Source organism: Microtus ochrogaster, chromosome 15 (genome assembly GCF_000317375.1).
Source record: "Microtus ochrogaster isolate Prairie Vole_2 chromosome 15, MicOch1.0, whole genome shotgun sequence".
Taxonomy (NCBI): domain Eukaryota; kingdom Metazoa; phylum Chordata; class Mammalia; order Rodentia; family Cricetidae; genus Microtus; species Microtus ochrogaster.
The window spans coordinates 37,052,254-37,063,900 of NC_022017.1; the positions used below are offsets into that span (position 1 = coordinate 37,052,254).

The following is an 11,647-nucleotide window of genomic DNA, read 5'->3' on the forward strand; positions in this document are numbered from 1 at the left end:
TCTTGCGAGGGTCTTGTGTGGATTAGCACAGTTGCTCTCATTTCAAGATGGAAACCTCCATGCCATTCCTGGAGGATGGTGGTCCCCAACAGACCCTCGATGACCTTCTACCTAGTGATCCACTTCCTCTAGCAAGGCTCCCCCTTCTAAATGTACCACAGTCTCCTCAAACAATGCCATCACCTGGGGACCAAGTGATTAAACACACAAACGAGCTCGTGGGAGCCATTTCACATTCAAACCGTGGTAGCCGTCCAGCCACTGCAGCTATTTTTGGTGGTGACAGGAATTGTGGAGGAAACAAGATCAGGGAGATGGTACAGAGTGGGCTGGTGGCACTCTATTAACAGGAAGGGCTTTTAAAGCTTCTCTGAGGAAAGATAGAAGTGGTAAACACGGTACAGTGGCTGTACAGAGCAGAGTGACCAAGCGGAATATGGACAGACTTGAGGTGTCCTGTGTGGAATGGGGAACATAAACGAGTTTTAAGATGTGTGGAAAAAGATGACGTCCAAGGAGAACTGGGGGTAGTAGGCAAGGATAATCGTGTAATGCTTTCTAAGTGACCCTGAGAAGTCAGTGAGGGGTTTTGAGTCAACAGTCATGCTTCGGTTAAAGTGTTTTATTTTTATATCTTGTAGCCCCAAGGATGGAACCCAGGGCCTCTCATGTGCTAGATATGTGCTCTCTACCACTGAGATACCCTCCTCATCCCACCCTAGCCATTCAACTATTCTGGATCTTTCATGACAGAAATGGGAAGAGTCATGTGGGGGGGGGCACTAGCATGAGTGGGCAGGAAATGGTGCCAGCGAATATGTAGGGATGTGGGCAGCTCCCAAAGTGGATACAGGTGGAGCCGGTACAACAGCCTAGTGTGGTGGGCACGTGAGCTGCATAATGTGTGGAGGAGTCCCAAGTTGCTTCCACTAAACCAAAGAGGTGAGACATCGTTAGAAAATTGCCAGGAAAGCAAGTTTTGACAGGGTAGATCAGGAGCCCTGTGGGAACTCCATTGCCCCCTGGGATTCCAAGTTTGATCTTTCTACCTTGTTCTGTCCTTGCTGTATGCACAGAGTCTGAGGATCCATGTGAGCGCCTACTGTGTACCTGTGACAAGGTTGCTGTGGAGTGCTTGGCTCAGTCTGGTATCAACTCTTCCCTGAATTTTCTGGATGCTTCCTTCTGCCTGGCTCAAACTCCAGGTGGGACAGCAGGGACTGAGTCCTACAGTGGGTGGGGCTGAGCTGGGGGCAGAAGCTGCAATGGGACCATGTATAGCTGGGTGTCTTCAGATGTTAAGTACAGCCCTGCCACCCTCTATATATGCCTCCCTGTGTGTTTCCTTGCAGAGACAACTAATACAAAAACCCCAGTGACACTGCTATCGAGAGGTAAAGTTCCCAACATAGCTGGTTCTTCCTGAACTATAGAGGACCTATGATGGTAGCAGCTGGCACAGGCACCTCCACCAATGGCCTGACTCCCAGAGACTGAAGCCATTGTTGACACTGACTCTGCCTCCCTTTGCTAGGAGACCAGTACAAATATTCAGTATGGAAAGGTCCTAGTGCCAACCCTACCCCTGCTAGTGGATGGATGCGAATTTAATACAACAAGAGTGTAGATCCCAAGTTCTTTCTCTCTGTGTAGTCAGGGGTCTGGTACACTAAGGACTGGGGTAGCATTTTAAGCTCAGATAAATTAGGTGTTCTTGGCTACTGGAGCCTCCCTGGTATGTATGGACCAGGCTTCTTCTTCCTTCCATGTCCTCCTTACCTTCCCAGAGCTTAAGAAGGCACAGTACTCTGTCTGCTCATCTTAGAGCTCCCGAGGTTTTATTTTGAGAGGCGTATTGAGGTGCCAGTGCTGTTGGAGGCTCTCTTTTCCCAGGGGTTCCAGAGAAGCCCACAGACACCAGTCAGATAGCCCTCTCAGGAGAAGGTAAGTGTAATGTGACCCAAGAACCCTTGTCTCATCTGCGCCACTCCATCCTGGTTCGATGACATCCTGTCTGCTTTATGATGGAATTGAGTAATTCCAGAGGCCCCGATCCTTTTACTCCTTCGGCTTTCTTTTGCCTCTCTGTCTTCATCTCTGGAGGATCAGAAGCACAATGCTGAAACTTGTCCAGATGAGCAACACATATGTTTCAATGAGCCCTCCAAATCTTGCCTGGGATATCCATATGCCAGGAAATTATGTATCGCTCCTCTCAAATCCATATTTATTGGGCATACTAAATGCGTGCCTGGATCTTAGTGCCATCACCTTACAGAGCCCTCCTTCCGAGAACCCGCTGTTTCCCCTTCCCTTCACCCTTACTCCCAGTCTGTTCCCTGATCATGGGATTGGCTCTGGTGCTTAGCCTGGTCCATGAAACAGTGTTGTTTTCTTTCTACAGTGGCTGGTGAGATGAGAGCCGACAGACTGACAACACTCTCCAGGACGAGTAAGCAGAAGGAACACCCAAGAGGGCAGTGCTGGGCAGGGCGGAGATGCTGCTGAAATACAAGTGCTCTTTTCCAGTGGCTACAACTGAACAAGGCCCCAGGGGAAGTGCGGTGCCCATTTACAGAATATGTAGGACACTGAGGCACAGGAATCTTACATTTTATGACATTCAGCCAGAAAAACATAGTGACCTGGCCTCACCTCTGAATTCAATGCAACCATGACCATCAAACCTAAAACTATCTAGGCCAAATTTCAGTTGGTGAGCCTGACTTAACCAGACATGCTCATGGTAATTAGCATGAATTTATTAATGAGTGTAAGCAACTGACAGCAATTATTTGCTAGTTACTAAGAATGGTTAAGTGCATGGATCCCAATTGAAGGACCATCACTGAAGGTCTCCAGTGTGCAGGTATTAGACCCATGCTCCAGATTCTCCCTTTTTCTGGGATCCTATTATTATCCCATGAAAGAGAAGTGCTGAGGGTGGGATCACTCACCCAGAATGTGTCAGGTCAGAACTCCTTGGGTCTGAGCTGGTAGGCTTTGCTTTGAAAAGAGCAGGCAGCCACAGCCGAGGATAGTCCAGACGTTCCTTTGATGTGGCAACTGTGCTCACATCAGTCAGCTTCAAAAGCCTGAGTTTTATACAACACTGCCATTGTCTTGACCCATGAATATGTTAAGTTGAAGTCAGTGGTAACCCTTTCCTGAGACTGGTACAGTCACCATCTCTCTTCATTATGGTACAGTGGGAAGTGAAATGCGAACTTAGCATAGTGCCCGAGTCTCAACCTGACTTGGCTTTGCATCCTACGTCTACCTAACTTCATAACTTTAGAGAAGTGTCTTAACTCTCCTGGATGCCTGTGTTCTCATCTCTGTGAGAGGGTGAGCAGGACACACTGACTTGTGAGCTGCCATTAAGTAGGTCGGAAGAACAAACCTTTGTTGTAATATCATCTGGACACAGTAGGAACTTTATAAGAGTTAAGGACTCACTTCGCTAAAAAAACATGGCTCAACTGCTCTTCAAGAGCCAAAAGCAACAAGCAATTCCACCACTCTGGAATTGCTGCTCTGTTTAAACACATGTTTCTTCTTTACTATTTTTTCCTTCCAAATTCTGCAGAATCCACAGTCTTACCACCTTTCTGAAAATTCTCCTGCTTTGCAAACTGATGCTGCATTTGCCAAGCACATTTGGAGGCTCCTTTGGTCCCCTAGTGACCCTGAGAGCATTAGCTTCCCTAGAAAAATCTCAGGAGTGGGAGGAGGGTCAGACTGGGCCCAGTGCTATGCCCCCTGGAGATCCAGACACATAGGCTAAGGTTGACACTAATTCTGTCTGTCTTCTCTTAGGGCCAGAATCTGTCCAAGATCTTAAAGGTGTGGAACCTGCTAGGACCACATCATCTCCAGGTGAGCACATTTGGCCCTCCCTACTTTGCACATGTAAGAAAGTGCAATGATCAGCTTTGAGCAGGGAAAACTTATCGCCCACAAGATTTTGATTCAGAATTGAGACTCGGCCTATAATGTGCTTGCCAAAACCAGGTTTGTTTGCTGTATAGAACACATTGTAGGAATTTTGTTGATTCAGTAACTTGAAATGCAGGTCTTTTGACCAAATAAATTTTGTTACTTGAAAAAGAAAGAATGTGAAACAAATGCATTCCAAATGAACCTCAGACCAAGCCCCAAACGGACCAAAGAACTGAACACAACGCATCTTCAAGTACACATGTGGAATTAAAAGACATTAGCAGGAAGCGATTGAGAAGTTGTCATGCAAAGGTTTCATGATTGTGAAATTACATTTAGTTTCCCATTTGAAATTACTTATCAACTCTTTAGTTAAAAACTAAAGAATTTCTGAAGATTTAAGGTATTTTCCGGTAGCCTCCTGCATTAGTTACTTTTCTATAGCTGCGATACAATGCCATACCCAAGAAAACGTATAGAAGGAATGATTTATTTGGGGCTTACTATTTCAGAGGGCTGGAGTCCTTGATGGCAGAGTAGAAGTTAGCAGGAGGAGGTAGGCGGCTAGAGCAACAGCTGAGAGCTCACACTTCAAACAGCCAGCAGGAAACAGAGCTCACTGCAAATGGGGCCAATCTTTTGACACACTGAAGTCTGTCCCCAGGGACACAATCTCCTCTTAAAGACCACATCTTCAAATCCTCCCCATATAGCTACAGGTATTCAAACAGGAGCCTGTGGTGGCCACTCTCATTTAAACCACCCCACCTTGTCCCGAGCAGCTTTACTGGACAAAGTCTGCAATCTATCAGTCTGGAAGGTGGTAGGATGGACCTTGGCGAGAAGAACCCTTGGACAAAAAAAAATCAAGGGTTCAAGGACTTAAGTGGGAGTTCTGCTTGCCATGTGGTGCCCTGCTTTTTCCACCAGTCTCTTTGACTCTTGGCTTTCTGTACGCACCTAGATGTGTGCAATTGTAAACAGGCCTGAAAGATCGCCACAGCTCTCATCCATTAGCTGACGCGCAGGTGGTCTACCCCAGGCTCCTTGAAGTCTTAAATCTGGAAACCCAGAAATACTCATGCAAGATTCAGAAGTCTCTAAAAATCTGTCTCTTTGTCTGCAGACACAATGTGAGGTGCACTTGCCTTACATGTCCTGTGCTGAGAGTCTCTGACTGCATTTGGCCTTGGCCATGTGTCCATCTGCAAATGTCTCCAAGTGACTCTAACTCTGAACAATCAAGTTATGTGTTTTCAGGATCTGCAGAGATCGTTGCCATAGCTGAAGGTGCAACCCACGTCCCTGCTGGCATTAAATCATTGAGGTTGGAAGTATCACCTGGTGGCAATGGTTCTCAGGAGACAACTGGAAAAGGTAGGTGAGAGCCAGCATCCAGGAGGATCTGGCTTCCCTTCCCTGCGTTGGAATCTTATAACTAGCCACTAACAAAACCTTTTAGGGTAGCTTATAGATTGTGACCTTTCCTGTTGGTGCAGCTAGAAGGCATCACCCCCCACCCCAACCCCTTTACTAGATAAGCTCTGAGGTTTGAGTGTACAAAACTTCCCTTTGCCCTTCAGCTTCAGTGAGGCTGAGGCTGAGTCTGGGCAGGAATCAGAATGTTCTGGTCCCTGGATCTGTTCTCTCATCACTTGCTTCCACTGGCATAGAGGCCAGGAGTTGGCTGCAATCCGCATTGTGTCTACGTGACTAACTAGAAAGACGAAGCCCTTGGGTACTAATGATTATCCTTTCCCATCCCCCTTGGATGCCTTCCCAAAGGAACTACACCTGGGAAGAGCCCCAGCAGTAGGACATAGCCGGGGAAATCTCCTATGATGCCCAGTGGAGAGCAGTGGAGAATGCATTTGACAGTTGTAGGCAGAGGAGGAAGGGTATGAGGAAAAAGAGAGACGAGCAGAGTGAGAAAAGCCAGAAAGGCAAGGTCACCAGGTATGCTAATATGATATATCCCCAAAGCCTAAGAGGATAGCCCCAACCCTTCAGACTTCTAGGCTCTTCTAAACAATAGGGTATGGCCCACAGAGTATTTTGGGTCCTGACGAGCCCCATTCTTTGTGGGGATTTAATAAGGAATTCAGTAGAGCATCAGAAGCCAGGCTGAAGAAGACTTGTTCTCTGAAATGAAGAGAAGGAGGCAGAGAATACTGGGGGTACAGGGTTGGTTCTCCCAAAGTAGCTCTCGTACAATCGGAACACTGCTTATCTTTGGAACTCTGTCCTAGCTCTCCTGAAAGTCTGTGTTCTTAACTAGTCTGTGACAGACTGGCCTTCCTGCACCTGGGTGATGGGGATCACATGCAGGCCCTGCTGCAGCTTGGAGAGATGCTCTTCTGTCTAACGTCCCGCTGCCCGGAGGAATTTGAATCTTATGGCTGCTACTGTGGAAGAGAAGGAAGAGGCGAGCCAAGGGATGGCCTGGACAGGTATGGACAGGGAAAGGTGGTCCACAAATGGCAATGAGGTTGCTAGCATCTGTTGGGGTCCTCAACGGCATTGGACTTTCTTTCAAGTTTCCCGAAGAGCTGGCTCTGGACATCTGTTTTCCACTCAGTGTGGCAGGTTAACATTACAAACCTGCTTTCCTGATGAGCAGCTGAGGTTAGTCATTCATCTAGGAAAGGGACAAGTCCAACTGAGCTAGACCTCTAATTTTCTCCATTCTTCAAGATTTATTTATTTATCTTACATCCCAGCAACAGTTTTCTCTCCCTCTTCTCCTCCCAGTCCCTGTCCCCACCCCTCCTCTGTTCCCACTGCCCAATCCAACCCTCCTCCATTTCTGGCAGATCTCCCATAGATATCAACAGAACATAGCATATCAAGTTGCAGCAAAACAAAGCACGTCCCCATGTATTAAATCTGGGTAAGGTGACCCAGTATGAGGAGTGGGGTCCCCAAAGTCAGTCAAAGTCAGAGACAGCCCCTGTTCCCACTGTTAGGAGCCCCACAAGAGGAACAAGCTACACAGCTGTAACATATATGCAGAGTGCCTAGGTCAGCACCCTGCGAGCTCCCTGGTAGTTGATTCAGTCTCTGTGAGCCCCCATGAGCCCAGCTTAGTTGACTCTTTGGGTTTTCTCATGGTTTGATGCCTCTGAGCCAGATTTCTCCAAGTTTCATTGCAAGCACAGCATACCCTGAGTCCTAGGACTGGCTTGCTAACACACGTTAGATGACTTCAGATGACCTCTGTGCAATGGCCCACATAGAGAATAGAGTTAACCAAGAAAAAGAAAAAGGCAAAATTTAAGCTATCATTAAAAAAAAAAAAACAACTCTGAGTGTTTTTGCTAAATTTTATAGCAATCACTCTTCAGGGAATTTCCTTGTCTTCATATATACATCCGTTCACCTACATACACTCTTCAGGGAATTTCCTTGTCTTCATTTATACATCCATTTACCTACATACACTCTTCAGGGAATTTCCTTGTCTTCATATATACATCCATTCACCTACATACACTCTTCAGGGAATTTCCTTGTCTTTATATATACATCTGTTCACCTACATACACATTTGGCCCACAACTCTGGAGGCTTAGGTGTGTGCCAGGCATCAAGCAAGTAGTAGACATACAAAAAATGATTATGGCTAAACAAAACAGGAATAAAAATGCTCTTATGTCCATTAGAAGATTGTATAATGAAAGAGATAGGCAATTAGACAAAAGTACATAGACAAAATAGGCAATTACATGGGATACACCTTGAGCTGAAAGAATATTCTAAAGAACAGTTGATAGGATCTAGGAGACTGATTATTTAGATTGCTCACCCACCCACCTAGCTACCCAGCTACCACATCTTAGTGCTTTATTCTTTGTCTACTGAAGAGTCATTCAGGCTGTCAATGGAGGAACTCAAGGACAACCCCAAAAAGAACCTCCCACCAGATGACTCTACTAAAATTTTCTTTCTAGCAGTTAAAGTTGCGATGGAGGTAACGGTGTGTTTATGTAATGAGGTTCCACTACAGGCCCTCTATCCTCCATTAATGAGAAAACTTGACTAATGCCAAGATTCAAGAATACACAGAACTCTTTAGTGAGATGACGAAGACAGGGACATCACCAACAGCAGTCTCTATGTCTCATCAATTCCCATGGGGAAAAGTGGAGGCAATTTTGGAGGTGCCTCCTGATCACTGACCGTATTTCATCAAAATGTGAAATGGGACTGATCTGGAAAACAAGGTACTATGGCTTCCTGACATTTGCAGGTAGAAATTAAAGCTCAAAGCTACAGTTGTAAACTCTGAATGGCAGTTTGTCATAGCCATGTCACGTCTGCAAGAACAGAATCTCACTACCATGTATTCTGTGAGTCATACATAGGTGATTAGCATGAATATGTGACTTCCTTATGATTCCCAATGACACTGACTTTAGATTGCAGCTAGTGTGCTCATTTTCCACCCTGTCCCTATAACCATACACACATACACACATAAGACAGCATGGTTCCCCTGGAGTGACAGCTGAAAATGGGGCAGACATTGACCTCAGTGAGGCAGGATTTTTCTTCTGGCCTGTCAACAAAATTGGTAAAGTTGTTGCATGAGTAAGAACAGATTACAACCCTTGGTTGAGCTGTGGTCTCCAGGAGGGAGAGCTTGAGAGGCATGGTTAATCCTTACACAATTTCTAGGAGGCACCTCCAGTACTTCTACTTCACAGAGAAAACAACCTAGGCCCACAATCAGAATGGCAGAAGAAAGTGGGAGAGTTGTCTTAGGCCTGGAACTTCCCCTTAGCTATCCAGTGGGTTTTTAAGGTTTGTGGATAGCTAAAAATGGAGCCCTAGGGAATGGCTGTAGATCTGTATTGACTGGGGCCTTCACAAGTGTTCTATGGATATCATCTGGCCAAGGATATCCTGACTCATAAATCTCAACACAGGACACTGACGTATTCTGTGCTGGGGCCCTACTCTGTGCTAGGCCCTGTGCTGCTTGTAGGTCTTCATGGCTCCCATATTTCCTCCGGTTGAGGGCTAAAGGGGTGACCTATGGGTTTGAAGCTAAGGATTCTATTAATAAAAGGTTGAGTGGAGTAGGGTCACTGTACTGACAAGGAACATTTGTGGCTAGCCTAAGAGGCACCCTTCCTGAAAAAGCATCTACTCCCATTTGATGGAAAGGTGCCATGATGAGTATACTTGCCATCAAGAGTCATAATAAAAAAATAAAAGAAAATATAGAAATCCAGCTATACACAGTTGGGTTGACGCTATGTTGGAAGGCAGTCTCTTGGCATTGTACACAACCTGAACAGCCTTCGGCGTGTGTAGTAGGCAGCCTTATTCTAGAAGAGGCCTTGGCAAATCTTTATACCCCATTCAGAATGGAGAAAGAAGACCTAATGGAAGGTCCTTGGTCTTAGGTGCTGTTTGTCCCATCACTGCTGTTTGGAGCAGGTGAGACCACTGGGCTGCCTGCATGGGAGTCGTTCTCGGTCATCTGTGGTATGTGAGGACCACACACCCAAGTGTAAGTGTGGGGGATGCCTAGACGTCTTCTGCTCTCATGTCTGTATTCTGGCTGGATCTGGGCACCAGATACTACCCCTAGTGTATCTCCATCTCTACTATGGTCTCATGCTCTTCAAGACATGCTTTTACATTCCTTTCCACGAAAGAGGGGTTCATGGTCAAGAGCCAGAGCCAGCTGCTTAAGCATCACAGCTGATCTTAGTAGCCTGTGCTTACTGAGCCCATGCTGGGCGGGGGGGGGGTGTGTGTGTTTCAAGCCCTTGAAAGGCACAGGTAATCCTCCTACCGACTCTAGGAGGCAGACCCATTACTTTTTCTAGTTCACAGAAGAAACAAATGTGTTCACAGTCCGACAGGCAGAAGGAAGTGGGAGAGTTGGGTTCTAAGGTGGAAAACAGCATTACCTCAGACCTGGAACTTCCTCTTAGTTCTCCAGTGGCTTTTAAAGTATTCTGCTTTCTACTGATAAGCAGACCTGTTCTGGATTTGATCACCTAAAGAACTTCATTAAGAACAGACAGGGAGGAATGGCTCTGGCTGAGCAGTGGGTCTTGCCCACAGCTCCACTCCTCCCTATGGAAGAAACCTATAGCTATGAAATATCCTATAGAGACAATGTGTAACAGTACCATCCCCAGTGAGTATCAGCCCTGAGCACACAGGAAAACATCCTTAAAACTGGAGCAAGAGGACACTTTGCTCAGCAGTGGATTGCTGCTGCTGGACTGCTCTGTAGCTCAGAAAGAAATAATACCCCGTGGGGCTTTGCTAGTGCTCTGAAAGGCGTCTCTCCTCATTTTTAACTGGGGAAGCAACTGGATGGACCTACTGTGTTCCTTGCTGATTCTATGTCATGCACAGCACATAGTCCTCCATGACACCCTTTTTGTGCCACTGCTAATGGCACAACATGTCATTCATCCAGTGATTTAGTTTTCTACTTAGCCAAACAAACAAACAAACAAACAAACAAACAACCTTCATTGGGGACTGCAGAAATGATTGTGACCAAATACCTGGGAATAATCAACTTTTAACAAAAAAGAGAAAGATTTAGTTTGGTTTATGGTTTCAGTCCATGGTCATTTTGTCCCGATTGCTAAGAGCACGTGAGGAGGCAGACTATCTTGGCAAAGCTACTCACTTCATTGAGGTTGAGAAGAAGAGGGCAGAGAGATGGATGGAGGAAAGACCAGGCCAGAGATGAGATCTACCCTTACAGATTGTGCACACACACCAAATACTCCCACACCTATTTCCTCCAGTTTAGCCCCACTACCTTATTTTTAGCACCTCCTAAGACCACAAAATTACAAATCTATCAGTGTACTAATTAATTGACTTCAGGATCTAATCACCTTAAATCCCATAGCTGGAAACCAGACCAGACCTTTAAAACAAGCTTCTGGTGGTGGTGAGGAGGGACATTTAAGATTCAAACTATAACAAATGTGTGTGATCCTTGAATCAAATTGCTCACAGCCAGGGAGAAAAACAGGCAGTGGTCACTCTGATGTCATGGAATACGGCTGACAGGCAGTGCCGCTTGTCTTGGGGTGCTAGTTGAGGACTTTTACGCTGGAGACTGCAGTGAAGGGCAGAGAACTGGGGGAAGGTCAGGGGAGGTGCGAGGTGAGACTGAGGGGAGGTTAGCTCAGATTTTGAGATGGCATGGGTGTTATGTTGTTATGGAGTCCCTAGGAGCTTACAAAACAATGTGACTGGGGTGCAAGATAAATCTGGAGACTAGCCTCAGATGAAAAACACAAAGGGCTAATTTCCAGCAAGAGGAATAGGCTAGACCATGAGGAACAAGAGGAATAGGCTAGACCATTAGGAACAGTGCATTCCGGACACCAGAAGGGCTGTGCAAGACAGAGGCTGGGAAAAGGGACGGCATGGGCTTGGATAAGTAGCTGTAAGCGCCCTCCCTGGTGTCTTACATCGGTTCCTCTGCTATTACTAAGGTGTGGGGCAGAGCCTCTGTGAGAAGCTACTGTGTGCCTGTGACCAGATGGCAGCCGAGTGCATGGCCTCTGCCTCCTTTAATCAAAGCCTTAAGTCACCAGACCTACGAGAGTGCCGGGGCAAACCTGTATCCTGTGAGGATGGCATGCTCGGGGGAACCTTGGCCTCTTCTGCCGGCTCCAGTTCTGAGGAGAACAGTGAGGAGACCATAGCCTAG

The 11,647-nt window shown here is 46.4% G+C and overlaps 1 protein-coding gene across 1 annotated transcript in view; it reads left to right on the forward strand.

The window, feature by feature from the left end:
- The window catches only part of Oc90 (otoconin 90), a 27,157-nt gene extending 15,510 nt beyond the window's left edge, over positions 1 to 11,647 (forward strand). Inside the window, exons 6-14 of the mRNA XM_026782420.1 lie at positions 1,077 to 1,205; positions 1,353 to 1,394; positions 1,894 to 1,944; positions 2,405 to 2,452; positions 3,826 to 3,879; positions 5,203 to 5,319; positions 6,221 to 6,392; positions 9,354 to 9,460; positions 11,430 to 11,647. Of these exons, the coding sequence (XP_026638221.1) occupies positions 1,077 to 1,205; positions 1,353 to 1,394; positions 1,894 to 1,944; positions 2,405 to 2,452; positions 3,826 to 3,879; positions 5,203 to 5,319; positions 6,221 to 6,392; positions 9,354 to 9,460; positions 11,430 to 11,647 (938 nt within the window). The remainder of the gene's footprint in view (positions 1 to 1,076; positions 1,206 to 1,352; positions 1,395 to 1,893; positions 1,945 to 2,404; positions 2,453 to 3,825; positions 3,880 to 5,202; positions 5,320 to 6,220; positions 6,393 to 9,353; positions 9,461 to 11,429) is intronic.